At 55.6% G+C, this 27,696-nt stretch overlaps 9 protein-coding genes across 9 annotated transcripts; 4 read left to right on the top strand and 5 right to left on the bottom strand.

Moving 5' to 3' along the window:
• Positions 1 to 86: 86 nt before the first annotated feature.
• On the top strand, positions 87 to 6,639 carry CWH43 (Cwh43p; the record flags this gene model as incomplete). Its single annotated transcript, XM_076677935.1, has 17 exons — positions 87 to 189; positions 264 to 547; positions 606 to 822; positions 887 to 2,530; positions 2,596 to 2,644; positions 2,704 to 3,011; positions 3,079 to 3,161; positions 3,227 to 3,276; positions 3,337 to 3,801; positions 4,276 to 4,561; positions 4,625 to 4,869; positions 4,931 to 4,986; positions 5,047 to 5,466; positions 5,523 to 5,801; positions 5,876 to 6,120; positions 6,191 to 6,327; positions 6,402 to 6,639. The coding sequence occupies 17 exons, from the start codon at positions 87 to 89 to the stop codon at positions 6,637 to 6,639; spliced, it is 5,109 nt and encodes a 1,702-aa protein (XP_076534891.1).
• A 541-nt stretch (positions 6,640 to 7,180) lies between these two features.
• Positions 7,181 to 11,150, top strand: PHO91 (Pho91p; the record flags this gene model as incomplete). The annotated part of the gene is made up of 16 exons (XM_076677934.1): positions 7,181 to 7,206; positions 7,260 to 7,466; positions 7,558 to 7,775; positions 7,849 to 8,531; positions 8,593 to 8,657; positions 8,717 to 9,242; positions 9,303 to 9,415; positions 9,485 to 9,578; positions 9,638 to 9,775; positions 9,839 to 10,273; positions 10,334 to 10,431; positions 10,496 to 10,597; positions 10,661 to 10,706; positions 10,772 to 10,872; positions 10,941 to 11,022; positions 11,094 to 11,150. The coding sequence occupies 16 exons, from the start codon at positions 7,181 to 7,183 to the stop codon at positions 11,148 to 11,150; spliced, it is 2,991 nt and encodes a 996-aa protein (XP_076534890.1).
• Positions 11,151 to 11,806: 656 nt separating this feature from the next.
• JCM15063_001144 (uncharacterized protein) lies at positions 11,807 to 12,970 on the top strand (the record flags this gene model as incomplete). The annotated part of the gene is made up of 1 exon (XM_076677933.1): positions 11,807 to 12,970. The coding sequence occupies one exon, from the start codon at positions 11,807 to 11,809 to the stop codon at positions 12,968 to 12,970; it is 1,164 nt and encodes a 387-aa protein (XP_076534889.1).
• A 480-nt stretch (positions 12,971 to 13,450) lies between these two features.
• On the bottom strand, positions 13,451 to 16,284 carry JCM15063_001143 (uncharacterized protein; the record flags this gene model as incomplete). The annotated part of the gene is made up of 13 exons (XM_076677932.1): positions 13,451 to 13,577; positions 13,641 to 13,754; positions 13,832 to 13,884; positions 13,944 to 14,051; positions 14,115 to 14,279; positions 14,357 to 14,427; positions 14,502 to 14,519; positions 14,587 to 15,070; positions 15,131 to 15,241; positions 15,298 to 15,561; positions 15,636 to 15,662; positions 15,736 to 15,999; positions 16,057 to 16,284. The coding sequence occupies 13 exons, from the start codon at positions 16,282 to 16,284 to the stop codon at positions 13,451 to 13,453; spliced, it is 2,034 nt and encodes a 677-aa protein (XP_076534888.1).
• A 247-nt stretch (positions 16,285 to 16,531) lies between these two features.
• On the bottom strand, positions 16,532 to 19,296 carry JCM15063_001142 (uncharacterized protein; the record flags this gene model as incomplete). Its single annotated transcript, XM_076677931.1, has 3 exons — positions 16,532 to 18,284; positions 18,353 to 18,936; positions 19,000 to 19,296. 3 exons carry the CDS (start codon positions 19,294 to 19,296, stop codon positions 16,532 to 16,534), a joined length of 2,634 nt encoding a protein of 877 aa, XP_076534887.1.
• A 409-nt stretch (positions 19,297 to 19,705) lies between these two features.
• JCM15063_001141 (uncharacterized protein) lies at positions 19,706 to 21,422 on the top strand (the record flags this gene model as incomplete). The annotated part of the gene is made up of 10 exons (XM_076677930.1): positions 19,706 to 19,932; positions 20,007 to 20,096; positions 20,155 to 20,200; positions 20,283 to 20,399; positions 20,471 to 20,519; positions 20,584 to 20,661; positions 20,726 to 20,837; positions 20,908 to 21,093; positions 21,164 to 21,286; positions 21,353 to 21,422. 10 exons carry the CDS (start codon positions 19,706 to 19,708, stop codon positions 21,420 to 21,422), a joined length of 1,098 nt encoding a protein of 365 aa, XP_076534886.1.
• A 321-nt stretch (positions 21,423 to 21,743) lies between these two features.
• On the bottom strand, positions 21,744 to 23,717 carry HIS7 (imidazoleglycerol-phosphate synthase; the record flags this gene model as incomplete). Its single annotated transcript, XM_076677929.1, has 3 exons — positions 21,744 to 23,471; positions 23,538 to 23,608; positions 23,672 to 23,717. 3 exons carry the CDS (start codon positions 23,715 to 23,717, stop codon positions 21,744 to 21,746), a joined length of 1,845 nt encoding a protein of 614 aa, XP_076534885.1.
• A 661-nt stretch (positions 23,718 to 24,378) lies between these two features.
• On the bottom strand, positions 24,379 to 25,191 carry JCM15063_001139 (uncharacterized protein; the record flags this gene model as incomplete). Its single annotated transcript, XM_076677928.1, has 3 exons — positions 24,379 to 24,926; positions 25,001 to 25,123; positions 25,188 to 25,191. 3 exons carry the CDS (start codon positions 25,189 to 25,191, stop codon positions 24,379 to 24,381), a joined length of 675 nt encoding a protein of 224 aa, XP_076534884.1.
• A 538-nt stretch (positions 25,192 to 25,729) lies between these two features.
• On the bottom strand, positions 25,730 to 27,397 carry JCM15063_001138 (uncharacterized protein; the record flags this gene model as incomplete). Its single annotated transcript, XM_076677927.1, has 7 exons — positions 25,730 to 25,905; positions 25,981 to 26,302; positions 26,383 to 26,503; positions 26,574 to 26,683; positions 26,761 to 27,024; positions 27,096 to 27,221; positions 27,281 to 27,397. The coding sequence occupies 7 exons, from the start codon at positions 27,395 to 27,397 to the stop codon at positions 25,730 to 25,732; spliced, it is 1,236 nt and encodes a 411-aa protein (XP_076534883.1).
• Positions 27,398 to 27,696: the final 299 nt, after the last annotated feature.

The raw sequence follows: 27,696 nt of genomic DNA, 5'->3' as shown, positions 1-27,696 counted from the left end.
ACTGGGACACTGAACTGCGCGGGAATGACCGGGGAGCACGCGAACTCCAACCCGGTCATCCGGTTCTCCGTGAGTGCCATACACCGATGGGACTTCCCCCGCTCTCGGCCCGTTCGCTCATCAATTGGATTCGCGGCGCACAGACTGCTGCCGTCACTTTGGCCAGGATACACACCGCTTTGTCAAGTCGTACGCCCCTTCTCTTCCTCCTTTACCGCTCTGCAAACCCCCGTAACTCAGGCCTGCGCTGGCACCGCGAACAGTCGCATTCGCAAGTGCTCTCGTTCTCGGTCTCTACTATCACTACCACCGCATCGTCAAGAACGAGCACTACGGATACCCCTACGAGTGGTTCCCGTCAGTCTCGGCAACGATCGGCGATCACTACCCCGAACGGAACGTTTTCCAAATTCTGATCGCGCTCACTTCGGGGCCTCGATTCCTCCTGATCCTGCTCGCCTACCACGAGCACCAACCGGCAGCATCCACAAAATCGGCCGTACTCGCAACCGTAGCAGTGGCGCGTACTCTCAGTTGCGCAGGATGGGTGCGTCGTTGACATTCTGTCCCTCCTGATCGCTACTAAAACCCACAATCGAACACAGGTCTACATCACTTCGTCAGATCATGGAGACGTCCATGATGTCTTCATGGTGCTCTACATTGTTCTCAACTTGCCCTACATGTCCCTGCAGACCCTCTTGACGCCCAAGCATTCCTCCGCGAGACGAGCTCGCCGCAATCTCTCCCTCGCTTTTTTCGCCTGTCTCGTACCTCTCGTCTACTTCTATCTCCAACACAAGGTGCACCGAGTCGCTGGAGGTGAGTGTGCTGTTCCTCCTGACCTGTAAACGCCGGACAACGCTGAACGGAAATCACTCGGCAGCATACTCGGTCTACGCGCTTTTCGAATGGTCCCTCATTGTCCTCGACGTCTCGTTCGATTCTATCTTTATCACCGACTATCAGGACTCACCCGCGACGAAACCTCCCATCTCGGTCGAACTCCGCTCGAGCCATCTCGCCGGCGAACCAGGTCAAGCTCGAGAACCCTCGGCGCTCACTGTTCGACTACGCAAAATCGCGAGCTCTACCCTTGCGACTCGATCCTTCGCAGCAGACGTGTATCTGTCGTTCCTCTGGTGGACCCTCCTGACCGCGCTCGGTCCGATGATCTTCTACGCGTCGGTCTGGGCCATGGGACTCAGCGGAGACGAAGTCCTCTTGTTCTCCATCTTGTCACCTGCACTGCTCATCGTGCCGCAAATCTACGAGCTGTTTTCTCGTCCGGCAATCACGAATGCGGGACTGTTGATCGGCGTCGCCGCGAGGTGGATTCCGGACGAGGCGGATGGATCTGGTGCGCATGGAGCTCGTCGTCTAAGGATACTCTCGGTAGGTCTCGCGTTGTCGACTATGGGAAAAGTCGCAACATGGTGGCAAGCAAAAGGAGACGCGCCCAGGCTAGAGGCGCAGTCGAAAACGTTCCTCCTCGGGTTGATCCTGTCACTCGTCTCAAAGTACGGGAACCACTCACTCAATCCGCTGTGGCCATTTGTACGCGCAACCAACGACGAGAAAACCAACAACGGAGGATGGAACGGGGTCGGCCTCGTTCTCGGTGTTCTCGCCTGTTTACAGGCGTCCTATCGCTCGACCGCCAACACAAGCACCGTTCGCAAAACAACCAGTCACAAACCCGAGCTGCCAAAGTCATTGCGGCCGACTCTGGCATCCCAGGTCGCCTCGATCGTCGGGTTCGGAGGGCTCTTCTTTTTGATCGTCCTGCTGTATACCGACACTGGCACGACTATCGCGTGGTCTTTCAACGGATATCCGTCATCGGGTCCATTCAACGTTCCACATGGCTCGCTCACGATTCTCGCGCTCTGCGTTGGTGCCCTTCTTCCCTTCCTGGCTCCCAGCACTTCGCAACGTCTCGCTCGCTCCATTTTTCCATTCCTCGGCGCCTGCGTCTGCGCAGCTCTCACCTACTCTCGGACTAGCTGGTCATCATATCTTCCCGCTCTCTGCCTCGGTACTTTTTCGACGCTCATCTTCCCGTCCTACCTGGCTTCGCTCGTCGAAAACACAACATCCCCAGCAAGCTTCTTCCTTGCGTTCCTCATTCATTGCCTTCTTGTGCTCGCTTCGACGTTCGCGGTCGCGTATGCGTTCGTTCCGGGAGGCAACGCTTTCCGAGAGCGCATGGACCTGGTCCTTGCGGTGACCATGATCCTCATTGGGTTCGGGTTATACCCGACTCACACCTCGGTCGCCTCGTCGACTACTTCAAGAAGCCTTCGCCGTCACGTCTCGGCGTGTGTGGTGGTCCTCGTCCTCGCCTCGCTGGCCATCTCAGGATGGAGGTACCACCTGTTGTGGTTCCGGGACGCCCAACCAAATCACCCCGAGAGCAGAATCATTTCGGCGGCTATCTGGACTGTTCACTTTGGTCTCGATGGGAAGATGTGGGAGAGCCAGCGAAGGATGGCACAGATTATTCGGGACGCAGAGATCGATGTCATAGGTACGTCCGAAATATCCTCTTCTCTCTCCAGGCTCCGCGTTTTTGACTATCGTGCCAACAAACAGGTTTGCTCGAGAGTGACGTTCACCGGATCGTCGGCGGAAATCGCGATATGTAAGCCTGTCGATCTTTTAACGAGGCGACTGTCACTCAATAGCTTTGCATGAATCCAGCACTCAATACATCTCAGAGACTCTGAACATGCCCTATGTTGACCTTGGACCAGCTCCGAGCAAGAACACTTGGGGCTGTGCCCTCATTAGCAAGTTTCCGATTCTCTCGAGTTCGCATCACTTGCTGCCTTCGCCTGCTGGAGAACTCGCCCCAGCCATCTTTGCCACTCTCGACGTGTATGGAACCGAAGTCGACGTGGTCGTCTCGCACAACGGACAAGAGGAAGATCCACTGGATCGAGAGCTTCAAAGCAGGCGCTTGGCCGAACTCATGGCAACAAGATGGCCGAACCCTGCCATCTTCCTCGGTATGCTCGATCCTTCAGTTGCTGGAGAGGATACATAGATATTAAATGACCAGAGTCGCCGTCACAGGTTACGTTGTCACGCTACCTCATGCGGATCGACCAGCGCCGTACAAGCTTCTAGTGGAGGACGGACGCATGTTCGATATCGATGTACGAGTCTTCGCCATTGAATGATGTATCTGCAGCATGTGTACTGAACAAAAACTCCGATCCAGCCTTCCGACAATGATCGATGGTGTCAATACATTTTGTACCGCTCGCTTCAGTATGTCATGATTCGTTAGGCATATACATCGGAGCGGTACTAATCCTTCAAATGGTGTAGACGTATTGGCTACGCTCGTCTGAACCGGGGTTCTCAGCCTTCAATCACCGACACCGAGATTCAGGTCGGCAAGTTTGTCGTCCCATATGCTCAAGCTGCGGGTTCGCCGTGGTCTCTCGCTCCTCCTTCGACGCATATACAATTGCCGCTCTCACCCGAGCAAGAAGACGAAGAGATCGAGCGTGGTGCTCCGGCAACCCAAGAGGTTGGACCGGTCCCCCTCGAATGGCTCGCAGCTCACCTCCGCCTCAACCCTGCTCCCGTACCTTCGCACACGGCTGAGAGTGACACCCCCGATGTCGACAACACCGTCGCAGTACCTTCTTCCTTCCTACCGCCCGAACTCCAGTTCCCGAAAGTATTGTCCGGTTCGGGCATCCGTGGCCATTTCTACATCTCGCTCGAGACACACCCGGAAGATGCAGAGCAGAAACACCTGCAGGGTAACCGGAACGAAGGTCCGAGGTACTTCTTGGAGAAAAGTGTCGCCGAACGCGAACGCGTCAAGAGGGCAGTCGAAAGGCAGGCCAGAGTGGACGAGGAATGCAAGACGATGTAGTCTCGAGAGTTGCAACGACGGTCGATTCTTATACGAAGCATGCGCTTGCTGACATTTTCAGCGCTACGATTGCTCCGATGCCGTGATGCCGAATTTAGCTCATCCGAACAGGCTTACGGACCTGGCAAAAGGCGGTGCTAGGAGATAGGAGCGTGTCCATCGGTAAGTCCGACGGACAAGAGGGTCGAGCGCACTGGACGGCCCTCTCTTGCAACGCTCCCTCTCTGCCTCTCTTTCCTTCCTTTCACCCGTCTCACCTCTCTTCACCCTGCAGTCTTATCGGTAAGATGGCGCCGAGGTCTCAAACGTCTTCACCGTATGCTTCATCTGTTTCCTCACGCAAGCGGTCGGAGCGTGACTGATCCCTTGAGCGTACCCAGTCGTGAAAAGCCTTACGATCAAGGATCCGATTCATCGTCTGAAGAAGACTTTGTCAACGCTGGGGTTCCACGATCGTCTTCCCGTGCTTCCGCCGCCTCTGGCGCATCGCGATCCTCCCGCAAGCCTGAGGTCGTTTCGGAGTCTTCCACCGATTCCGAGGAAGAGCGTGAGCTCGAGAGCGAGCTTCAAGATGCTGCCGGTACCGAGACTGGAGTAGTTCGAGGAGTGCCTGTCGAATCGACCAAGGAGAAGGTCATGCGAAGCATTGGCAAATCGGGTTCGAGCGTGAGTATTTCCGATCGCCGAGCTTTGCACGACTCAGCTAACATCTTGCTGCTGCGCCAACAGAGGCAAGCGCAGCGTTACGCGTCACTTGGTACCGCCGACCTCGAAGCTGGACGTCGTTCTTCCAGGCAGAGCGGCTCCTCCAGAAGCGGCTCGACCCGGAAGAGCCACAGGTCGCGTTCTGGCGCGAGCACGACGGTGCAAAATATCTTGAGCGATTACAGCAAGAAACAACACGGACACACCGAGCCGAAGAAGAATGCTACTGTCATTCCTGTAGACAAACCGAAGACCAAGCGCGTCTGGCTGTGAGTCCTGCCATGCTGAAAACATGGTATCCGACCTGAGCTGACGTTGTCGCTGCCTCAGCTGGGTACTTGGTGGTATCCTCGGACTTGCAGTTCTCGCTGCCATCATCGCTGCAGGTCCGTGCTCTCGCATTACCTTCTACAGATCTTGACTGATGAACGCTCAACGTCGGCTAGTTGTTATCATGGTTAAGCGCAATTCTGCTTCTGCCGATGGTGAGAGCGACATCCCATCGAATTCGACCTCGCTGGCGGACCACAAGAACGCGACTATGTCGTCGAATTCGACCGTTGCGAGTCACGGCTCTATGAACGCCACTGGAACCTCCCCTTTTGCAAACGGCTCACACAGCCAAAACGCCTCGCCGATCAATACGGCTTCATTTGATGATGGCAAGTACCATCCCGCGACCCCTGCCTCTTCCGCCCTCAATACCGCCGGAACACAACTCGATCTTGGATCTGCTCAAGGCAACTCTCAAGCGAGCCAGGTCCCTGTTTCCGGTCACTCAGACGATCACTCGGCCCTGGCGAAGACAACTCCTGCTCAAGTGTATGGGGTCCCTGCCGCTACTCCCGGTGCTGAATCTGGTTCTGGTAAGTTAGCCTTTCTCGAGCACCGTCGACAAATGTGACTCACATGGGCGGACTAGATCTCGCTGCGACCGGCACCGTCGGAGGTATCCCCAAGATGTCCCAGACTCCCCAGGATCCAGCCAAGGAGCACCCGGAGGCGTCGGCAAGCAACGCTGGCCCGTGGAACCCGCTATCGCAAAGCGACGCTAACGCAGCTCAATCCGAGGGTCCTGGTGCGAATCAGCAGCCCGCTAGCTCGAACGTCCCGCAGTTTGGTCTCGGCCAAGGTGCCGGCTCGACTACCGGCGTTTCCCAGGCGGAAGCCACGCCGGCTTCACAAGCTGGCGATGCGCACGGTACTCCAGGCGAGTACAATCTCGCAACCTTTCTCCACTATTCTGGCATTGACATGGCATATATGGCAATGCAGCGACCGCAGCTGGGGACTGGAACGCTCCGGGTGCGAACGGGGAACAAGCTCAACCCGCTTCTCCCGTCGATTCGAACGCTTCTGGTCCCTACACAGCTGCCACGTTCAAGCAAGCGACGCACCCTGAACCTTTCCAGACGTACCTGAATGCGCCTGCGACCTTCTTTGAATCATCTGGTCACTATGGCGCATGCGGTATCGCGGCAAACAACACCGACTACGTCGTCGCGATCAACAATGCAATCGTGAGCTATCTACTGCCGCGTCTACAACGTGATTAAATACTGACACTAGGACGGGAACCTGTTTTCGTAGTGGCTCAATTCGACGAAGGGTTCCGAGACTGACCGTTCGCCTCTCTGCGGTGCCGAGGTCCTGTTGACTTCGATGGCTGATGGAGCGACGGTCAATGCGTGGGTCACTGACCGCTGCGCCTACTGCTCGACTGAAGGGTCAGTGCTGCTCAACCTCCGAACCGTATACTGGGCTCCCGACTAATCGTGAAGGCTGCCCTCAATCACTGCAGGGCCGGAAGCATTGACCTATCCAAGGCGGCGTTCTCGGCACTTGCGGGAGGATCGACTGATATCGGGAGCTTGACCCTCGTCTGGGGTCTCACCGGCAATTCGTCCCTCGCACCCGCTGCTCCCGTTCTGGGCAAAAGCGCGGCGCCAGACTCACACTCCACGATGACTGGAAGCGCTAATGCCACGGCCACCACCGAAGAAGGTGGAAGGATCTGGAGGAGGCAAACCGCCAACTGAATCAGCCTCAAAGGGGACCCGAGCACCGTTGGGTGAAAGATCGGTGTACGGCCCAGCGAATCCTATTTAGACCCTTCTTCGAATCTTTTCCGTCTCTGTTCTGCAATTTCCTTTCTCAAGTAGTACTTGGTCCATGCCCACAACAAGGCGTATCTTTTGAGCGCTGCTTTCGGTGCAGTCGGCGATGCTGAATTGCGATGGCTTTTACCATCATATGCGCACGTTCCGAGAATTGATTTGTGAGCCCAGCTCCGAGCCTCAAGGCGGCTGGATACTGGTCATTCGGGCACGTCCCGAGTCTGGCCGTCGCTTGAGGTCTCGCCGCGTTGTAACTGAGAAGATGCGCTCGCTTGCTCGCGCCAAGACTTGGACTGACAGCGAGCCGGCGAGATTACTTGCGCACGCCCAAGCACGGCGAGGGACTTGCTCTCGCGCACTTGAGCCTCGGTCGACTGACGATGGTTGTCTGAATGCCCTATCATCGTGAGGCGCGCCATTTGACGGCCTGCGGGTCCCGGCTGAGACCAACGTTGACTGACGCATGATCTACCGCCGACTGGCACCCACGTGCGAGCAGCTCTCTCTCAAGTCCGACACTTGTTTCAAGCGCCATATCGTAGCCTACCCGCAGAGCACCAAGACACCGATCTCGAACTTGAGCCGCTTTCGCACCAGTCCGCGCCTCAGCCGACAACAACCTCTCGTTTCCGGCGTCTCGCCCTCGCCTACTCGACTTCGACCCACGCTCGGCTAGCGCAGCGCAAGATGAAGTTCTCGCATTCGCTGCTGTTCAATGCCGTGCCAGACTGGAACAATCACTATCTGGCGTGAGTCGGTGGTCAGATCGCTTCTTGGCCCGGTACCGTCATTCTGCAGGGATTCTTCGTCCGTGGTTGACCCTGTCACGACATCTGGCAGGTACGACGCACTCAAAGCTCAGATCTACAAGTTTGAGAAGAGCGCGCTTGAGTCGCAGCAGAACGGGCCTCCGACCTCGTATCGAGATGACGCTTCAGCCGATGTCGAGGCAGGCCAGGCAGACGCTGCCGAGGCACACAAGAGTGCGAACGAGAAGCTTTTCATCGACATGCTCGACAAGGAGCTCAACAAGATTACCGACTTTTACGTCTCGAAAGGTGAGCCTCATCTCGCGCGGGTGGTTCCGCGGTGTGCACCGGCTGATCAGTCGTCCTGCCTTGCCCACGACAGAGAAAGAATTGCTCGAAGATCTCGTCTATCTAGAGGAAGATCTCGAAAAGTTCAGAGAGGGGAACTACAGCGACATGACCGATGACGAGATGGATCAACGCGGCAGAGCTACGTCGGGCGCGTCCGACTCAGAAGACGAAGAGGGCGACGAGGCAGTTGAGGGTAACGCGACCGATGGGGACCGCAACAGGTTCAGGAAGGTGCTAACGAACCCGAGGGAGTACGATGCTGCTATCAGGGCTGGCAGAAAATCGGAGCGCCCTGCGAACGACAGAACCCTTAGCGGAGAGAGCACGTCGAAGAAAGGCAGGAGCAAATCGGCATCGAAGCGAACTCCGGCGAAAGGACAACCAGGATCCGACAGGCGGACAAGTGCGACGGGCGACCTTCTTGGGATGGACGATGAAGAGGAGGACGCGAATGTCGGCTCGCACGATGGACGGCGGCGGTCGAACACTTCTGAAACCCTCTCCAGCTCGGGCCGGCGACCTAGCTTCGTTCCCCAATCGTCCGAGAATGGACTGCAGGGCGGACAGGCATTGCGAAAGTATCGATCTACAGGCAAAATTCCCCGAATGAGCTCGAGCTTTCTCGCCGAAGACGATGGAGACGTTACGGGAGCGAGCGACTGGGCAATCGACACCAAGATCATGTACAAGCGGAGACTTGCCGCGCTTTTCACTGTACGAGTCTAAATTTTTCCAAAATCGGGGTTACTACGAGCTGACGTTTCCCCGTTCTCAGTCTCTCTCTGAATTGAAACAATTCGTCGACCTGAATTACACCGGACTGAGCAAGGTGACCAAGAAGTGCGTGTACCCTCCGTACCCAGAGGAGCTTCGTAATCGCTCATACTGCTCGCTTCCAGATATGACAAGATTACCGGTTCTTCCCTACGGTCGTCCTACATGTCGACCATCGTTGACCACACATTCCCGTTCGAATCCTCAACTCAGACCCGACTTCAAGATGCAATCAGCTCGATCGTGCCACTCTACGCCGAGCTTGCGACGAATGGAAACGAAGACTTCGCAATCAAGCAACTCAAAGCGCACCTGCGCGAACACGTTGTTCTCGAGCGCAACACCGTCTGGAGGGAGATGATCGGACTCGAGCGCAAGGGATGGTCTGGCAGAGGTGGCACAGGCGCCAGTCGTGGCATCTCTACGGACCTGCCAGTTGCGGCACCGTCCCCAAAGTTGCTCGAATCTACCGAGATCAAGACTCCGGTCGGTCGCTTCCGGATCCCCGCTTGGGTCAACCAACAGATCATCGCGGGAGGACTCGCAACGCTCCTCTTCTTCGGGATCTTGAGCGCCCAATGGTTCGATCGAGTCGAGGAACAGAACTGTCTTGCTCTCTTGTCCTTTGTGACGATATTCTGGGCTCTCGAGGTACGCCGTCTCGCTCGGTGCTCTCCGTAGTTGCCCATACTGAGACGTTGATCTATCCAGATTGTTCCGCTATTTGTTACTGCGCTATTCGTTCCCTTCCTCGTCGTGATTCTCCGGGTGATCCGGTCGACCGACGGAGAAGATCGCCGATTGACGAGTCCCGAGGCTACAAAGTACGTCTGCGAATTGATTGCGGCGCGTCGCACCTTTAATCTGACCCGAATTCTTTGCCGCCTGAACAGGTACATCTTCAGCCAAATGTTCAGCCCGACAATCATGCTCCTGCTCGGAGGTTTCACTTTGGCCGCAGCGCTGTCAAAGCAAAACATTGACAAGGTCAGTCTGATGCAGCTTGTCCGCCCTATGTCGCTTGCGAGCTGAATCCTGTCGATCAGGTCCTCGCAACGAAAGTTCTCTCGTTTGCAGGCACGCGCCCTCAATCTGTACTCTTCGCCTACATGTGCGTAGCATGCTTCGCAAGTATGTGGATCAGCAATGTCGCGGCACCCGTTCTGTGCTACTCTCTCATTACTGTGAGCATGTTGAACCCTTACAAACGCTGCGATTCTTGCTTACTCCCCTTTCTTTTTCTACAGCCTATTCTCCGAACTCTTCCCCGCGATTCGCCATTTGCCAAATCTTTAATCCTCGGAATCGCACTCGCATCCAACATCGGAGGAATGGCATCGCCAATTTCGTCCCCGCAGAACTTGATCGCGCTCGAGTACATGAACCCTCCCATCTCCTGGTTGAGCTGGTTCGCCGTCTCGATTCCGGTTGCGCTCCTTTGTATCGTCATCATCTGGATGCTTCTCCAGTGGAGCTACCGCACCGGACGAAACGTCGTGATCAACCCTGTTCGAGTCAACAAAGAACCATGGACCGGTACACAGTATTTCGTCTCGGGAGTCACCCTCGCCACGATCGCACTCTGGTGTATCGAAAGCAAGCTCAGCTGGCTCTTCGGTGACATGGGTATCATCGCGATTCTGCCTATTGTGTCCTTCTACGGATCTGGTATCTTGCACAAGGTATGTCTTCACTACCACTTATCTCCGAAACACGACCTGATGCAGACCTCTGCCTCTTAGGCCGACTTTGATCACTCTCCGTGGTCGATTGTCTTCCTTGCTATGGGCGGAATCGGCCTTGGCAAGGCTGTGCTCTCTTCGGGTCTTCTTGATGACATGTGAGCTTGCCGAACTCGGACCATCGATACGGGCGGATTGCTGACCTCAACATGTCACTCGTAGCGATCATGTCATTGAACGCGTCGTTCTCGGTCTCGATATTTGGCCTATTCTTGCGCTCTTCGGAGTCATCGTGCTCATTATTGCCACCTTCATCTCGCACACGTTAGTCGAACTACCTGCTCTTCACGCGCAAAGCTTATCGTTGATCTTTGCTCAACTTTTCAGGATCGCGGCTGTTCTCGTTGTTCCGATCGCTGCGCAAATCGGAACAGTGAGTTGGACCGACCCCTCGTCAAGTGACGACAGAAAAGCTGATCTCTGACCTTCCGGTGATAGGCAATGGACGTTCCTCACCCGCGACTGCTCATCTTTGCCACGTCTCTGATCTGTTCAGCGGGAATGGGCTTGCCGGTCAGCGGCTTCCCTAACTTGCAAGCGTGAGTTGCGTTTCTGCTCGACCTAGACAACAATCTGGACCCCAATTGATTCGAGAATTGCTGTTCAGAATCTCTATGGAAGACGATGTCGGACAGCCCTATCTCACTCCGGCCGATTTCTTCAAAAATGGAGTTCCCGCGTCGATTATTGTATGAGCTGTCTTCGTGTCTCCTGAGAGCCTCTGAGATGCTGCGATACTGACGCATGCTCCTTGTCATAGGCCACCACGATTGTTGTCACCCTCGGTTACGGGATCATGCGGTTGCTCGGCTTATAGATTACCGCCCCTCGCCTTCTGTCGTTGTCTCGGGCTCGCACCTTCGCTTCAGATCGCCATGTCTGTAACGCTTGATCTAATCTACACAAATGCGCTACTCGCTCGGGCCCGTCCTCCCTTGGCCATTCCCGTGGGAATGTCTCTTGCGTGCTGATCCCCACTAACCACATTTACGGCGAAGGAACAGTCTTCTGCACAGAAGATCACAAAGCGGGAGCTTGTCATCCATCGAGTCTACACCGACTTCTTTCCATTCAGCCTCTTCGGCTCAAAGCGTGCAAAGTCCGACACTTGCGGGGTGCTGACACTGCTGAATCCGGACGTCATCAAGACGGGACCCCGTCAACGATCGATCGCGCTCCTGTTCAGACGTGTCCGAGGAGATGCCGCTCGCACGATCCTCCTTCGCCTCAAGAGCCCACTCGGCCACGCGCATGTGTTGACCCTCCCACTTTGTTCCCCGCATGTACGCGCTGGAGATCGACAGCCAGCACTGAGCAAACCGGCAGCCCTCCGTAAGCAGAGACCGACATTAGCGCGTACATTGATCTACGCGCGCCGGAATGCCCGCCGCCTTCTCTCCCGCGCCTCCGCCGCCTCCACCCTCCCCCATCAATCTCGCACAGCAGCGGAAGTCCAGTCGAACCGTCTTCGAGATGGCTCCTCCGACTCCGCAATCGTTCGGAGAAGCAGAGAAGACACACCTCAAAGAAAGGCTTGAGCGAACCCGGAAGCTCAAGATCGCTGTCAAGCCTGGGTTCCCGGCGAGAGTCATCAAGGAGCAAGAAGCCGAGTCTACCAACAGCAGCAGTAGCGGGATGAACCAGAAACAAGGCGAAATCGAAGGTGACAAGCAATCTGAGTCCAAGCGCTCGCCTGATTCGCCTTGGTTGACGGATTCCGAACCGCCGACTCGACGCTCAAACCCTAGTTTAGGTGCCTCGACTACGACATGTGAGCGCGAGAATAGGGGGATCAGGATCGAAGGATTCGATATTCCTGCGTCTCAGCCTCAGCCGGTCCCGGCTGCTTGCCGCCCTTCGCTCTCTCGCTCGACCAACGCGTCGACTTCCTCGCTCTCGCTGCTGTTTGCGCGTACCCCTTTCCTCGCTCCGGCTGCCCCCGTCGAGCCCGCTTGCTGCCCGGACGTTGGCACCTCAGCGTCAAGTGGGTTGGCTGGTCAAACCTGGAATGGTGACATTGTCGGTAGAACGCTCGCCAAAAGTCGAGCACCTACTCCTTCGACACCTCCGGACATAGCTCGTCAAGCTACAGCGCCGCATGTGCTATCTTCTTCAGCGAGTTTACCCTCCTTGACAAGGGCGACTTCCTGCAAGCGCTCTCGATTCTTGACAACTTCGACTTCTCTCACCACGACTCCGAGCACATCGCCGCCGAAGCCTTCCTGCACTTTGCAATTTACGCGCCGCTCAACCCCCGCTCGCCAGCACAGTTTCCGTGATACCTGGTCGGCCGTACAAGCAGGAGTCAAGGCGAACGATATGGTAACGCGCAAGAAGGGTGTCATGGCGGAGCGGCCGGATTCCGAGATTGAGCAGGAAGAAATTGATCACTCGGAGTGCGAGGACCTCGACTTCAATTGTTTTCGTGAGCACCAGACCACCATCATTTCCCGACTGCTACCTCTGAGCTTTTCTAAGTTGGCTATCCTCGAGATCGTTAGAACCCTCGATTTTCGCTTCGCACTATTCGAATTCTGCCACGAGCCTTTCGTCCTCGTCGTCGGTCCTGCCTGCGGGCGGAAGCAGTATTTCGTCTTCGCCGAAGTCAACATCTGGCTCTCGTTTGGCTCCGTCTAATTCGACATCCGACTTTTTCGAAAGTCGACAAAGTGACAAGCGTCGGGGATCCTTGGGGTCGAGAGTGGCCGATCTGCGACAGCTGCGTAGGCAGCAAGCCGTGCGCAAGAATGAGCTCGGAGAAGAGCTCAAGTCCGAGTGCAATGCGGAGGAGTCGCCAAAGTCTCGCAGGTCGAGCTCGTCCACTGCATCGGCCACCTCGTTACCGTTCTTACAGTTCAATGTTAATAAGCTCTTCTCGCTGAGCTGAGTCGGACCCGCCTTTCCAGCATTCTTCCCTCGTTTTTGTGGTTGTTCCGTTTCTCGAAGCGTCTGTCGTAGTCTCCTTTTCACTAGTTCATTTCACTTGTTCCGTGTCTCCGCAATCTAATTTCTCGGTTTCTCTTCGTTCTCGCCCAACTCTGACGGCTCAAGGCCAGCTCATGGACAGCGCAGGCTACGCTGGTCGTGAGTAAAAGCGACACGAAAGAGGTCATCATATTAATCGAACCAGAAAGTTACAGCAAGTTCACCGTCGTCGAAATTCCCGCCTAGTTTCTGGAAAGCTTGCTTCGTGAAGGTCGTGTAATCCGTTTGATTGGAAGGTTCGACCACTTCGACGTGAATGCTGTTGCTTCGAGGCGTGAGCGACCTCGAGTAGACAGCCAGGAAGAGGGAGAGCTTGAATTACCTTGCTCCAGTGTCGGTGTTGAGGACACGGGCAGTCTTGCCGCAGAGCTCATCCGAGCGCTTTCCGGGATCCTGCCAAATCTCGAGCGGGACTCCGGAATACATCGCTTCGTCACTGTTGAGCGATTGAGGTTCAGCTTGGAGGATTGACCTTGCAGTAGACGATGTCACGCAAGAAAGACAGGTGCGCACTCAATCGTCTTGCCGCACTTCGACTCCCATCCAGTTTCTTTCCAGAAAATCGCCTATACAGTTAAGCTCGTCAGTTAAAAAGGCCGGAAAGAAATGCTTGAGAGTAGCGAACCGTTGTTTGAAACCTGTGCACCTTGTCGTGCTTAGCTGTGCTCTCATACGGAGAAAGATCCACTTGAAGTAGCTTCTCGTATCGTCTATCCTCAAACCACCATTGAACCTGTGGAACCAGTACGCGTGAGAGCTCGAATCATGCGAGGTCGACCCTGGGACTTTGACTCACATCGAGCACTCCGACGTCTAGCTGGTCAAGCTGCGAAAAGACACTCTTGCTCAGGTTGATATCCGCAGGCTGTTTCAAATCTTCAGTTGTGCCGATGACGGTCGCCGTGCGGGTCTGGTTCGTGTATTCATTCCAGATATGGACCTTGGCGCCACAGAACGCGCGCTGATCAACCTTTGGGCCAATCTGCAAGCTTTGTTGTCAGCACTTCAAACTTTAACTGACCGTAACTCCTTACTCACCAAGCTCGACGAAAGCGCCACAACAAAGTCTGACTCGGAAAAGTCGGCTTGACAGGTATCGGGTGTATTCGCTGCGTCAAGCGATTCCGGTAAGTTCGAAGCTGATCGTACCTCACGAACCTATTTCAAGCATCGTCAAACGCACCAGAGTTGAACCAGGTTGCTGAATTCAGCGAAAAACGGAAACCATCAGCTTGAAGTACAGAACGCTTTGAGCTTTCACGACGCACCTTTCCCAACCCATTTCGTCGAATTATCTGCGGGTGTAGCACCTTCGGGCGAAGCTCCTACGGGTGGAGCCCCTACGGAAGGAGCATTGACGCCTCCGAGAAAAGGGGTTGCGCTCGGAGCTGGCCACCAGGCTTCGGCGGAGTGGCTGGACGTCGCCTGACCTGGCTGTGTGACCTGAGGCGCTGGCCGCAAGTACTGGCTCGGGGGTGTGTCAGACGGAGGTAGGCGAGTTACGACGCCTTGAACTGAGGGAGGCAGAGGCGGCATTGCAGTCAGGTTGGGAGTCAGGTTGGGAGCAACCTGAGTTACTTGAGGTCTGGGGACGCTCATGATCGGCGTCTCGCTGTAGACAGAGCCAATACCGGTGCTTTGCAATATGTTACCGGCGTTGGACGCCGAAAAGCTGGCAGGCTCGAGCAGATCATGCGTTTCTGTCGCCGGAGGAATCGTAGCGACCGCATCTGCGTCCTCATCGTGCTGATCCTGATCGAGTTGACATATTACTATCAGCTGACAAACAAGTACGGAAAGCTGTGCACTCACGGCTTCGTATTTAGCTGATTCGGCAGGAAGTCGGGACGCCTCTGGTGAGTTTTGTTGCGTAGGCACTACTGTCGCGACAAGCGATCCCGAGTCGATCACAGGTGTAGAGATCTACTCAAAGGACCCCGGTTAGTTGCGCGAGAATAAGAGCGGTCAAAGCTACATACCGGCAGGCCTGTCGAGCCATAGCTGAGGCGACCAAGCGCTTCGTCTTCGGCTTCAGTTGCGGTCGAAGCTGGTTGCACCGCCGTCTCATTGGTAGGCAAAGCGGTTCTGTATGAATCCATCGAGTCACTCGGATTCGACGTCGAATTCGCTGCCAGGGTCGAATTATGCAGCGTAGTTGAATGTGTCGAATTGGCAGAATGGCCGCTAGCGATAGTTGAGTTGAGGGCGCCATCCTCATGTGCATCTTGCTTCTCTCGCGAATGCTTGACTCGGCAGTAGAAGACCCGTCAGCTTCGGAGTCTTTGATCTCCACTCTAATTTAGGCGTGAGAGCCCACCAAAAGCAAAACTGTCACAATGATCGCCTGGCGAGAAGGACATTGTCAATTCTGCTCTACTTTCGGGAAATCTTTCACAATGGAGCAGCTGACGACTCACGATGATGCCGATGACTGCAGCTCCTCCAGCAACAAGAGCCCAGATCAACCTCTTCCGCTTCTCTGTGGCGTTTTGCGGAGGCCTCGATTCTTTCTCTACCTCCTGCTCTGCGTCACTCGCGCTATCAGGAGCTCTCCTACCATGACGACTACCGGCTACGCCCTGTCGCCCTTCGCCATCGGAAAATTCGGAAAATTCGGAAGAAGAATGAGCATCGGGCGAAAGAGTAGGAGGGACGCCAACAGGTGCATACGCTCCGCGAGACTGCAGGGTCGTGTAGCATCAGTAAATTGTCTGGGCGCATACAAGAGTCATGCGCACCTTGTCAGTCTTCTTCGTCGAGGCTTTGACCAGCGGTTCTTGCGTTTGCACAATCTGTGGTCTGCCTGAAGCAGGCTTGAAGACATTCGGTACGTTCTTGTTGACAGCTGGAACGGGAAGTGACGAAGTTCGCCCGTAATCACCGGCATCCGACGAGGATTCATCGTACGCAACAGGCGTCGTCGGCTTGATTGTCTTCGATTTCTGCTGCGCTGACGAGGTTGACATGCTGTTGATGGCTACGAAACAGTCGAGAAAGCAAAGGGACGGACCAGTCTCGAGGACGGCACAGATCACCTGTCACCGCGGAAGGTTCCGGAGGAAAAAGCTCGGGCACAGCAATCAGAGATCGAAAGCGTCGAATAGCCGTCTGCGAGAGACCAAAGCGAATAGCAGCCAGAGCGCGAAGAAATCATAGAAAGAGAAGAGCCGTGGGAAACTTGAGTGGGAAATGTTGTGTAATTGCCGACCTAACTCAAAAAATGGCCACGACTCCTCCGTCGACCTCTTCATCTACCCTGCCTTGGTCCACAGCGTCAGCTGGATCGGCTCTGCCGCCGGCGGCACCTCGAACATTGTCGTCGTCATCATCGTCGCTATTATCCGAGACGGAAGCGCTGGCAGCGATGTCACCGTCTCCTTCGTCGTCCAAGCCTGGCTCGATACCGGCGTCTGTTTGGGCTGCGGGAATCTGCGGCGGCGACACTGGTGTCTGAAGATGTGAATGCGATGACGAGGATGCGAAAGTTGAGGGGCCGGTGTGTGGACCAGCATTCGTGTCGACCTCCGAAAGAGATGTCGTAGGGTTTGAAGGTAGTGGCAAGCCCGAAACCGCTTCACTTGGACCGTCTCGGAAGAGTTCCTCATCGCTGACCTTCTCTCTGCCCTGCAAGCCCTCACTGCTCGGTCTGTGCCTCAAGCCGTTGCGATCGGATCCGAGCGACGGATTGGCTTGTCCAATGCTGATCGCGCTAGCCTCAAGCTCACGCAGGCTCTGTTCCCGTTCTTCCTTCTCACGTTCTCTTTCCCAACGAACCCGTTTCTCCGCCAACAATCGTTCCCTCTTCTCGAGCGCCTTTTTTCGTTTGCGTTCAATTTCCGGTACGAGGGTCGCGAAGAACAAGACGGTTGCGACCATGACGATTCTCCACAGTTTCCTCAATTCAACCTTTTTGCGTTCCCAGCGAGTCAACCCGGTGGTGCGTATCGGTCGAGATGGCGCAATCGGTCTCCCTGCGATGTATCGCGGCGACAAGCCCAACTCGCGAGCTTCGTCGACGAGCCCGACCGCCGCAAGCGAGTTGATCCAATACTTTGGTGAGAAAATCGAAGGAGGATCTCGACGACTGGTCGAACTTGACGAATGCGAGCGGCGTCCCGGGTTCGCGCCATCCGGTGCATTGCGAGCGTTCCGATTCTCTGCTGGACCGGGAACGGGAGGAACGAACGGTTGCTGAGCACCTGCCTCGACGTTTCCTGGCTCGGGACGACCTTGAGCCTGCATTTGGGCTTGTTGCGCGAGGTCTCGGACCAGTCGTCTTCTCTCGCGGTCTCGGTCCCGTTCCCGGTCACGGTCCCGCCCACCATGTCCGGCTGCTGGACCACCTCTCCTTCTCCTGGCGATTCTGAGGCCCTCCCATAGAACCCACACGACCGCCATCCCGATCAATGCGTATCGCTTGTTGGGAGATGCGTGTCGCGCAAAGATGAAGAGGAGGAAGGCGAGCTTGATCGAGAGGAAGAACAAGGGGACGAGGAATTGTGCAAGCGAATCGATGTGCAGAGTGATCGAGATGGTCGCTCGACGTCGAGCGATGCCAGGGCGGTGCAGGTACTGGCGCGGATGCGGCAATGCTTGTGCTGGACCTGGTGGGGGAGCAGCGCCAGCAGGTGGTGCTGGCGCTAGATGCTCTGCTTGGTAGAGAGCAGCGAGCTCTGCCGGCGACAAAGCGGATCCCTCTGGGGCTGAATTCGGGTTTAAGCTTGATATTGGGCTAGGCATCGGACCCGGGGCGAAACCAGCGAGTCCAGAACGCGACAAGACTTGACGCCCATGCGCGACGGAGGCAGCCGAAGGTTGATACGTAATGAGTACCTGAAGCATGATCACGAGAATTTTCAGGATGGTTTCGGCTCGAGCGAGCGATTTGAGTGCTTCGAGGTCGGGACGATCCCGCCGAGCCGCTTCGCGCAAATCTGTGGGAGAGTAGAGGAGGTATGGGAGACCACTAGTGCCGGAATGATTATCAGCCAAGCCGAAGGGCGCGATACAGCGGGGTGCAATCCTCGGACTTACTCGACTCGGACGACTTTGTAGGCTTCTTCGGGATAAGCGCGAGCCTGGTCTTCTTCGGCAGTATGTGCTTCTTGCACTTGCTGCTCGCGCGATTCAACAATTGACCACAGTCCGCACTCTTTGAGCAGCTGTTCGACCTGCGCGAGCTCGTCGACAGTCTCGGTGGGCGGTTCTCGCAGCTGAAGAGATCGCTGATGAACCTGAAGCTGATAGTAGTAGTGCGCCTTTTGCAGGTTGAGCAGGAGGAGGGCTCTCTGCACGGGCAGCAGACGCGAGAGGTGTGACAAGTAGATCGAGTATGAGGTGCGCGATGACAGCGATGCGGGAGTCGTCGAGGCTGCTTGAGCCTGAGAAGTCTCATTTGGGGCGGCTGAAGAAGAAGCGACGGGAGAGGCAGGCCACTGCGCGTGGCTCGCAGGGTTCGGGGAGGGCGTCGGCAACGGTGAAGGCAGAGGGGAAGGCGGTATTGTGTTGATCTCGGGTACCGGCGCGATTGGAGGCGGGTTCGGCGCGAGTCCGAGTGGCGCAGACCACGCTTTCGGGCTGATGATGACGTACAGTTCCAGCTGCGCTCGTGGTTGAGCCTGACGAGCACAAGTGTGAGTGATGAGCAGCGGGAGCAAGCGATGCCTAGAGGCTGGACTGACTGCAAGTTCGTCCTGAAACAGATCCTTCACGAGGTCCGAATCTCTACATGTTCTCGATCCTTTTGCAACCACGATGCCATCTTGATGGGGTTTACCGTCCCAGTCGTGAGCGAGCTGGAGTTTTAGTTGGGCGATCGACGCACTCGTGTCGGCCTCCACCACGAACGTCGATGGGTTTGGATACACAGGGTGATTCGCCACCTTGAGTGCCAGCTCGAGGCGACTTGGCAACGCGTCAGTCCCACTGGCAGATGCCAACGCGGGCGATGGCGAAGGCGATGACGAAGGGTCCGACATTTCTTTGCGCCAAGGGACACGACACGGTCTGCCTACGCTATGACCCGACACCTGGCCGTAGTCGTTCCTGCTGTGTTGTTGGTGGGCGCGCGGATGAGTGAAGCGCGTACGCGTGGTTGGGCGCAAGTCCGTCGGAAGCGCGTGCAGATCTCTCGCTCGAGTCTCACCGGCAATTGGAAAATTCTCCGTCTGCGTTCCTCTCTCCTTCTTTCTGCACAGTACGTTTGTAGCGGTTCAAAGGTCAGTCGACCGACACGGATAGCTTTACCTCTCGATCAATCGAGTCATCCTTTCAACCACGGCTGCACCACGCACGGCCCCACTTGCAGATCAATTGACGGCGACTTCCCGTACTGATACCACATTTCTCTCTTCCTCCGCTCAGACTGTCCATCTTGCAGATTGTGTCATGTCTCAGGCAACAGCTGACTCACCCGAAACTCGCGCCGTTGTCGATTTCCTTCAAGCGCAATCGACCACGCTTCGCTCGTCGGCCTTCGCGACAGCCACTATCCCCATTTCGACCGATGACGCGCTTGCGGACGTTGCATCTTTCAAGGACAAAGTCGTCGTGATCACGGGAGCAGCTGGTATCGGCTTTGGCGCTCACTACTCGAAAAAAGTCGCAAGCTATGGGTTAGGCTTACCCTCACCGAACGAAAGTTTGCTTTGAAAAATGAAGCTGACGAGTATGTGGTATTGACAAACAGCGCCAAAGTCGTGCTGAGTGATTTGCAGCTCGATGCGGTTCAGCGAGTGGTGGACGAGATCAAAGCGGCCGGAGGGCAAGCTTTCCTAATGTGTCCGCTCATCACTGCGCCTTTCTACGATGACTGATACCCGGAGTGAGGGATTTAGGGAAGCGACGGGTATCGCATGTAACGTCCTTGATTGGGATGCTCAGGTCAAGATGTTTGCGAGTTCCTATTCCAGCCCCTCTCTTGCTGTTCCTCGATTCAGAACTGACGACTTCTTGCTGAATATAGCGTCACGCGATCGATACATACGGCAAGATAGACATTGTCTTTGCAAACGCTGGCACGTCTTCCGAAACCGCCCAACCCTTGTTGTCGGATGAAACCGACGCGCATGGAGAACCCAAGGTGGGACCTTCTCGCGTAAACAGTATCGGTCCAGATCGCTGACTGACTGGATCAATCTTTGTGATGAACAGAAACCGGCGATGACGACGCTAGATGTCAACTGTACCGGCGCCATTTACAGTAAGCACTACTCGCGTCGTTCTGGCTCGTACGTACGTTCAACTGAAACCATTTCTTCCCTCAGCTGTCAAGCTCGGCTTTTACCATCTGTCTCGAAACCCTGCCAAGGAGGGCAAATCGATCGTCATTCTCGGATCTATGGGTAAGCCATTCGCTGAGGCTCTTGGCGCGTGCAGGCTCAGTTGACATTGCCTTTGTACTACCAGCTTCCTTCTTCGGCATTCCTGGTGCACCTCTATACACAGCGTCGAAACATGCAGTTTTGGGATTCATGCGTTCTCTTTACCACAACGCAAAGTCGGAAAATATCGCAATCTCGTCAGTTCCGGATTTGTCCCTTCAATAACCTCGTCGTCAATTCCCTAATTGATGATCAGCGGTGTTCCAGGACGATCAACCCATTCTTCTGTCTGACGGGTATCTTTGGGTTCGCACCATTGATGGCACTTGCGGGTATCCCGCTTGCAACTATGGATGATGTGATTGCGGCCATGATCTTTGCAAGCTCCCACGCGGGTCATGAGCAGTCTGCGAACGAAGAAGTGAACGGGAGTAGTTTCCTGGTTGATTGGAAGTGAGTGCATCGTGTGAGGTTTGATTTCGGTCATCCACTGACTGACCTTTCTCTTGTCCTTGTTGCCTAGGGGTATCTTGCAGATCCCCTACAACGCAACTTCCGGTTCTTCCGCGATGGCTCTGGAACCCGGTTCGACCGCTCCAAAGGGTTACTACAAGGTGTTTGAGGATCGTGCATCGAACGCAATCTAGTCAGTTTCAGTCACTCCCTGCAGACGGACATTTGCACTGACGAGCTCGCATGTTGCATTGACTAGTACGGGCAAAGTGATCAAGGACATTATCTCGGCTGTCACGGGGTTGATCTGGGGCTCTCGTAGAAGGTGATGAGATTCCGAAGGATCGAAGATTGTCAAGCGTGCTCTCCGGAAAAGGCTGTATGACTCGACATTGGCTGCAGGTGTAACAATGCTGCTGTAATTTATCGAACATGCGTCAACAATCAGTGACAGCCGTGTGTGCCAGTCAAGGCTGACCTGAGTGCAACGCTGTTTACGAAGGTGTCGTTTCCGCGATTTCCAGCTCTCGTGATACTTCAATCTCTAAAGTAGGTCGCAAGGCCCTGGAATCAGAGGCACATGTAATTAGGTGCAGGGGAATATGCCATAAATCGAAATCTATGGAAGTATACGATTTTTCTATGCCTGTCTAGATTTTGCGAATTTTGATGTCACTCTTTACCAAGTGTTGCTTGACGTCCTCGATCGGAACTTCCTTCCTGTGGAAGATACCCGCAGCTAGAGCAGCCTCGACGTCGGTTTGGGCAAACACTTGCTCGAAATCTTCGACTTTGCCCGCTCCAGAACTTGCGACGACCGGGATCGAAACTGAAGACCTCACGAGGTCGACCAACCTCAAGTCGAACCCAGATTTGGATCCATCCTTGTCGACCGAGTTCAACAAGATTTCTCCAGCTCCGAGTTGTTCGACTCCTTGTGCGAGTTGAACGACATCGATGTCTCGAGTTTGACGTCCTCCGAGTACCGTGCATTGGTACCAGCAGTACTTTTCGCCGTTCGGACCCAAGTCGGGCTCGATCGAAGACGATTTGCGTTCTGACGGCAAGGTCGGGGACGAGAGGTCGACAGCCGAAGCTCGGTGCGCAGCTGGCACATCTTCGAGAGAGTCGACGTAGACGCGTTTCGGGTCGAACGAGACGACGACGGCTTGAGCTCCGTACGCATACGAGATGGTCTCGATTCCCGTTTTGCCAGTAGGCTTCTTGTCGTTCGACAAGAGCTCTTCGACGGCAAACACGGCGTCGGAACCGATCGAGACCTTGTCGGCACCGCATCGGAAGTAGGTGCCGGCCACCTCGAGCGCAGATCGCGATTGACCGTCCGGGTCGGTTGTGTCTTTGATGCCTCCACCAATCGTCAACGGCACGAAGACGGTTTCAGCGGCTTGTCGAATCACGTCGAGCATCGGTTGATCGTGGAGCGGGCACGAGCGGAAAGAGGTGATGTTGAGGAATGCGACTTCGTCGGCACCTTCGGCATAGTATCGGCGAGCGAGGTCGACGGGCTTGCCAAGGTTGCGCACTTGTCGTTGGCGCTTCGCCGGGGGAGGAGCGTCCGAGGTGGCGGAGGGGAGGGTCGTGGTCGCAACAGTTGCTGAGTCGGCAGTAGTGGACGATTCCTCAGGCGCGCCCGAGACCGGCTCGGCCTCGTCTTTCTCGTCGTCTTCCCGGACATCGTATTGGTCGCCCTTCGTGACGACCAAATCTCCGTCATCGTTCGCTCGCACGTCGAGGCACGCAACGATGCGCTTCGTGAACCCTTTCCTAACGAGGTCCTCCTCGACCTGCTGCGTGTCTCGCAGCTCCTTCTTGCTCGTGTCGATCATGCCGATGCCTCCCTGCTCGGTCGCGGTCAACCAGGCCTTGAGGACTTCGAGTCCGGCCCTGCCACCCTTCTCCGGGTGGAATTGAGTTGCGAAGATGTTGCCCTTTTGTACGCTCGAAACGTATTTCTCGTCGCCATACTTGGTCAAGGTAAGGATCCAATCCTCCATGGCGGGTTGATCCGCGGCGACTCGGTACGAGTGAACAAAGTAGTAGCTGTCTTCGCCTTGTCCCAGCCCGTACGCTTGTTTGCCGTCGGAACCGATCTCGCGTTTCTCGGTCACTCCGTTCCAACCCATGCACGGGACCGACTTGTCCGCACCCGAGAACTTGCCGACGTGCGCCGGAATCACACCGAGTCCGGGAACCGAAGGAGATTCGTCGGACGACTCGAACAGGGCCTGCATTCCGATGCAGATACCCATGTAGGGCTTGCCAGACGCCAAGTACTTCTTGAGGGGCTCTGCGAAGCCACGCTTTCGGAGACCTTCGAGGGCCGACCCGAACGAGCCTACACCGGGAAACAGGATCCGCTGTCACATCGAGATGTATCAGCTTCCCTGTCATGGGAGTTGAGGAGGAGAGTAGATTGCACTCACGTCGGCTTTCTCAATGTCGTCGGCGCTCTTGACCCATTCGAATTCGACGCCGAGCGAGCGGACAGAGTTGGCTGAAACAGTACGAGCAGTCAGCTCCATTTACGCACTTACCGGCAGAGTCAACAGGAGCTCACCGAGCGAGGCGACGTTGCCTGCTCCGTAGTCGAGGATGTATAGCATGGTCGGCGCGAGATGCAGTGAAAGTGGAGGTGCGAACGAAAGTGGAAGTACCGCAGCTGAGAAATCGGGAGGAGAGGAGGACCGGGATCAAGCGACGAGCTGCGAGTGTGCCAACTGTTGCTGAACAAGCAGAACGAATGACTCTGCACTGCGGTTGAGAGGTACACCCGGTTGATGAACTTTCTTTGAACCGATCCTGTTCGCTTGACTCGCTCCAACCTGTCCATTTCCGGTCCGCGACGTGTGTGACTCATCTCAGCCAAACTATCAACAGCGTTATGGCTCTAGACGTGCTCCCGCACCTACCGCTCGTTCCGCTGCTCGCTCGCTCTTGACGTGCCCGTTCACCCTTCCAACCTCTTCTGCTCCTCACTCATACACGCCTTTATCTGGCTCCCTGGCCTGTCTACATGATCACTCGTCTCGGGTGTGTAGCACGCACCGTCCACGCCAGCGAGCTCGTTCCAACCGGCGGAGATCTCTTTCTGTCCTCCTCTGCACTGCAATAACTATCAATACCCTCGTTCACGAAAGGTATTCTCGAGAGACGCGAAGCAGAAAGGGTACTGACATTGTAACAGGTCAAAGCAGGACAGAAGTTCGAGAAAGGGACAACGACACAGGATCGTAAACAAAAATAGGACGGGAACACATTGATCGACTAGTACCCCTCGCCGGCCCTCGATGAAGACCTGCCGAGCCATGCTCTGTTCGAGCCCGCGTTCGTGTCGGTGCCCAAGCTGTACGCTCCCAAGGCGCTCGAGCGGTTCGAACGGCGCCTTCGGTCGACTCCGAGCGAATAAGCTTGCACTTCGGGACGACTGGCACCTCCGGTACCTCCGGTACCTCCGGTACCGGTAGCCAGCGCCAGCGCTTCTTGATGCGTCGAATCAGCGTCGGCGACGCGCTGGGCAGTCCTCGCAGTCGCACCCATAAGCGAGTTCAACAGGTCTTGGACTCTGAGCAAATGAGCTGCGTCTTCATCTGTCGCGGTGCCATTTTGGATCGCTTTGGCAATCGCAGCCAATATCGAACCATGGGATTCCGCCAGATTCGCAGCTTTCTTTTGGGTGTTGTCAGCCGAGGCGGATGCGACGCTCAAGGCAGCGTCTGTGGCGCTGGCAGCGTTGGCATTGTTCGCAGCGTCTGCTGCATCCTTCGTTGCCGCAGCGCGATAAGTTCCAGCGTCCGACTCAGAGGAATCGTCACCTTGCACAACAGCACGCGGTATCAAAGGTTCGCGTCAGGGTTGTGTCACTCGAAAGAGAATCCAGACCACTCACCTTGACCAGCTGCACCACCGTAGATGGACGACTGGCGTGAGGTCTGGCGAGACGTTCCGGTTTGAGCCGACGTAGAACTGTTGCGACCATAGGCCGAAGAGCTGTAGTAGTTTGAACCGCGAGCTGCGATCATGCCAGGCCTGAGCTTGCGTCTCGTGAAACGCTGGCAAAGACTAGTGGTACTGACCCATGACTGCTTGTGAGAGTGGGCAAGAATGGAAATCAGATGAAGATGCTTGTCACTGGAAGTGAAGGGGAAGAACAAGAAGAGCGTTGCCCGGATTCACCACGAGTGAAAGCAAGAGAGCGAATCGAGCGTCTGTTCCGGTCATTTTCCGCGGGTCGTTCCATCTTCTTCTTCGAGATATGGACGAGCCAGTTATAGCGCAAAGTCACGAGATCATAGAGAAGGTCTCGTGAGCAGTGATGACGAATCCAATAAGTCTCGGGATTACGAGAAAGCGAACCGTGCATTGGGCACTCGTAGTCACCTGATCCGGTGAGCACGCTCCAATGAGCTCTGATACATGCACGACTCGGACTTGCTGTTCAGTTTCGAGGAGACAGGGAGAAGGGATTGGGGTTCTACGATTGTGTACTGAAATTGACGCACAGAGACGTGAGAGATGTAAGCGATAATTTAGATTCCAGCTTGTTACAACATGTCAATGCAAACATCCGAAATGCGAGGGCTCTGGTCAGAGGGCACAGAAGGGTGGGGGTATATGGTTACACGTTGATCCTCGTCGTTTGAACTGTCGTTTCCGTTCGAACCCAGATTCCACTGACCGAAGTCTCGTGAACCCTTCCGACCGGTCCGAGCTTGTCGAGCGGACCCATGTCGAGCTCGACAGAACTGTAATCGGGTTCCGAGAACTGTTTCTTCGTGACGGTCCGTCTACAACCTGAAAATTCGCAATGATCGAGCTGTGAGCTTTCTGTGGACTTCGAGAGGTAAATTCCGGTTACGAATGGCTTACTGGACAAGTCATCGTTATCGTCTCCTCTCCATCGACTTGGATCGTTCCAGTGCTCTTCTTGCGGTTCCTGCAGATCGATCGGGTGATCCGGCACGACATCCTGTCCCATGACCGAACGGTCTTGAACGACATCCTTTTCGCCGGCCTGACGACCTCGGGCACCGTGTTGTCTCCACCCTACCACTTCGAGCCTCTGAGCGAAACTCGCGTCATCCGAGCGAGGCGTATTGATCTTGCTCCTGATCGAGATTCGCTGATTGATAGCCCATAGGACACTCAAGGTCCAGCACATGGGTAGGATCAACAAGAAGAACGAGTAAATCTGATGAATTCGAACGTGTAAGCCCAGAGCTTTTCCAAGGGCGCGTCACAAGAGAGCTTGAAAGACCCGTTCGGACTTACGATGTAGATTCGTGCTGAATTGAGGAATGACACGCTGACGAGGTTTCCGATGGTGATCGCACAAGTGAAGAATGAGATTTGAAGCGTCGAGATAAAGTAGTGCGACACTGGGTCAACCTCACTGACCAATGTCAAGGGTACTGATCAGCCCCTCCGTCAAAGTACGACAGCGTGAAGGTAGGTAAATGTACGGCTTGACCTGTTTCCTGCGCACGATGTACAATCGCCAGCTCAAGACGAGAAAGTAGAAAACGTCGAGGACAAAGATCGACGCGGTGCCGACTAGCTCGCAAGCTCTCCACTGTTTGAGGGACCCGTCTGTATCAGACACCGGTATTTTGCGCGTTTGAGAAACAGCAGGAAAACCGAGAGACCAACCGCGTATGCCCATTTGAGATTGGTCAGAGTCAGGATGTGGAAAGCTTCGGCGAGGGAGTAGCCCACGGATGGTGGTATCCATAGGGCAATGTTGAGAAGCCAGATGGCGCGCGCAGAGGATATTTGAAAGATGCGCCAGGTCAAGAAAGCCTGAGTGAGGATGCCGGTGGGAAAGCACAGCAAGCGCTGAACGACATCGATCCAGTCGAGCGGGTCTGCTTGATATGCGCCCGTGTACAGCGATAGCAACACCCAGTGCGCCGCCTGCGATATGCGCACAGAATCCTGATCAGATGCATGTGCCGCGCGCGGGAGGCGGGTAAGACGAAACTCACAGCGGACTGCAGGGCCAACGAGCAAGTGGCTATTACGACAAGGCTAGGTACGAGCGTGCGGAAAAACCATCCATCACGAGTCCAGCCTTCGCGGAAGTATCGATGCGCATGAAAGACAATGAATGCCTGCACCGAACAAGCCATCAGCCACGTGAGATATGGACCACCATGTGCTTCGTACTCACGAGGAGGAAGAAGTTGACGCTCGCAGCGGCATAGACGACCTGCGCCAGGAGGAAGAGGAGATGGCCGGGCACGGGCTGTTCGGGGGAGAAGGACCCCGCCAGTCCCCCGGAGCTCATCGATCGAGAGTCGTCTTGCTGGTGTTACAGTTGGTCCACCAGGAGCATGCAGCTCGAGAAACCACCGACCATGATGATGGAGGACAAGCCTGGAACCGCGCGCGCCGATATGGGATCCGAAGATCAAAACAGGAAGGTCTTCTGAAATGCGCCGTTGGTTCGGCGGATGGTCTATATTTCCGCGGCGGTTTTTGAATTTACCCCGCGTACGGTCATCGAGAGTTTAAATAAAATGCAGGCGAGCGTCCATTGCAGCAGTCGCGAAGCAGGTCAACGAGCCGCACGCGCACTCTTTTGTC

This window comes from Sporobolomyces koalae, assembly GCF_050403365.1.
Source record: "Sporobolomyces koalae JCM15063 DNA, S_koalae_JCM15063T_v1_ctg11, whole genome shotgun sequence".
Lineage (NCBI taxonomy): Eukaryota > Fungi > Basidiomycota > Microbotryomycetes > Sporidiobolales > Sporidiobolaceae > Sporobolomyces > Sporobolomyces koalae.
This window is presented reverse-complemented; position numbering and strand designations above follow the sequence as displayed.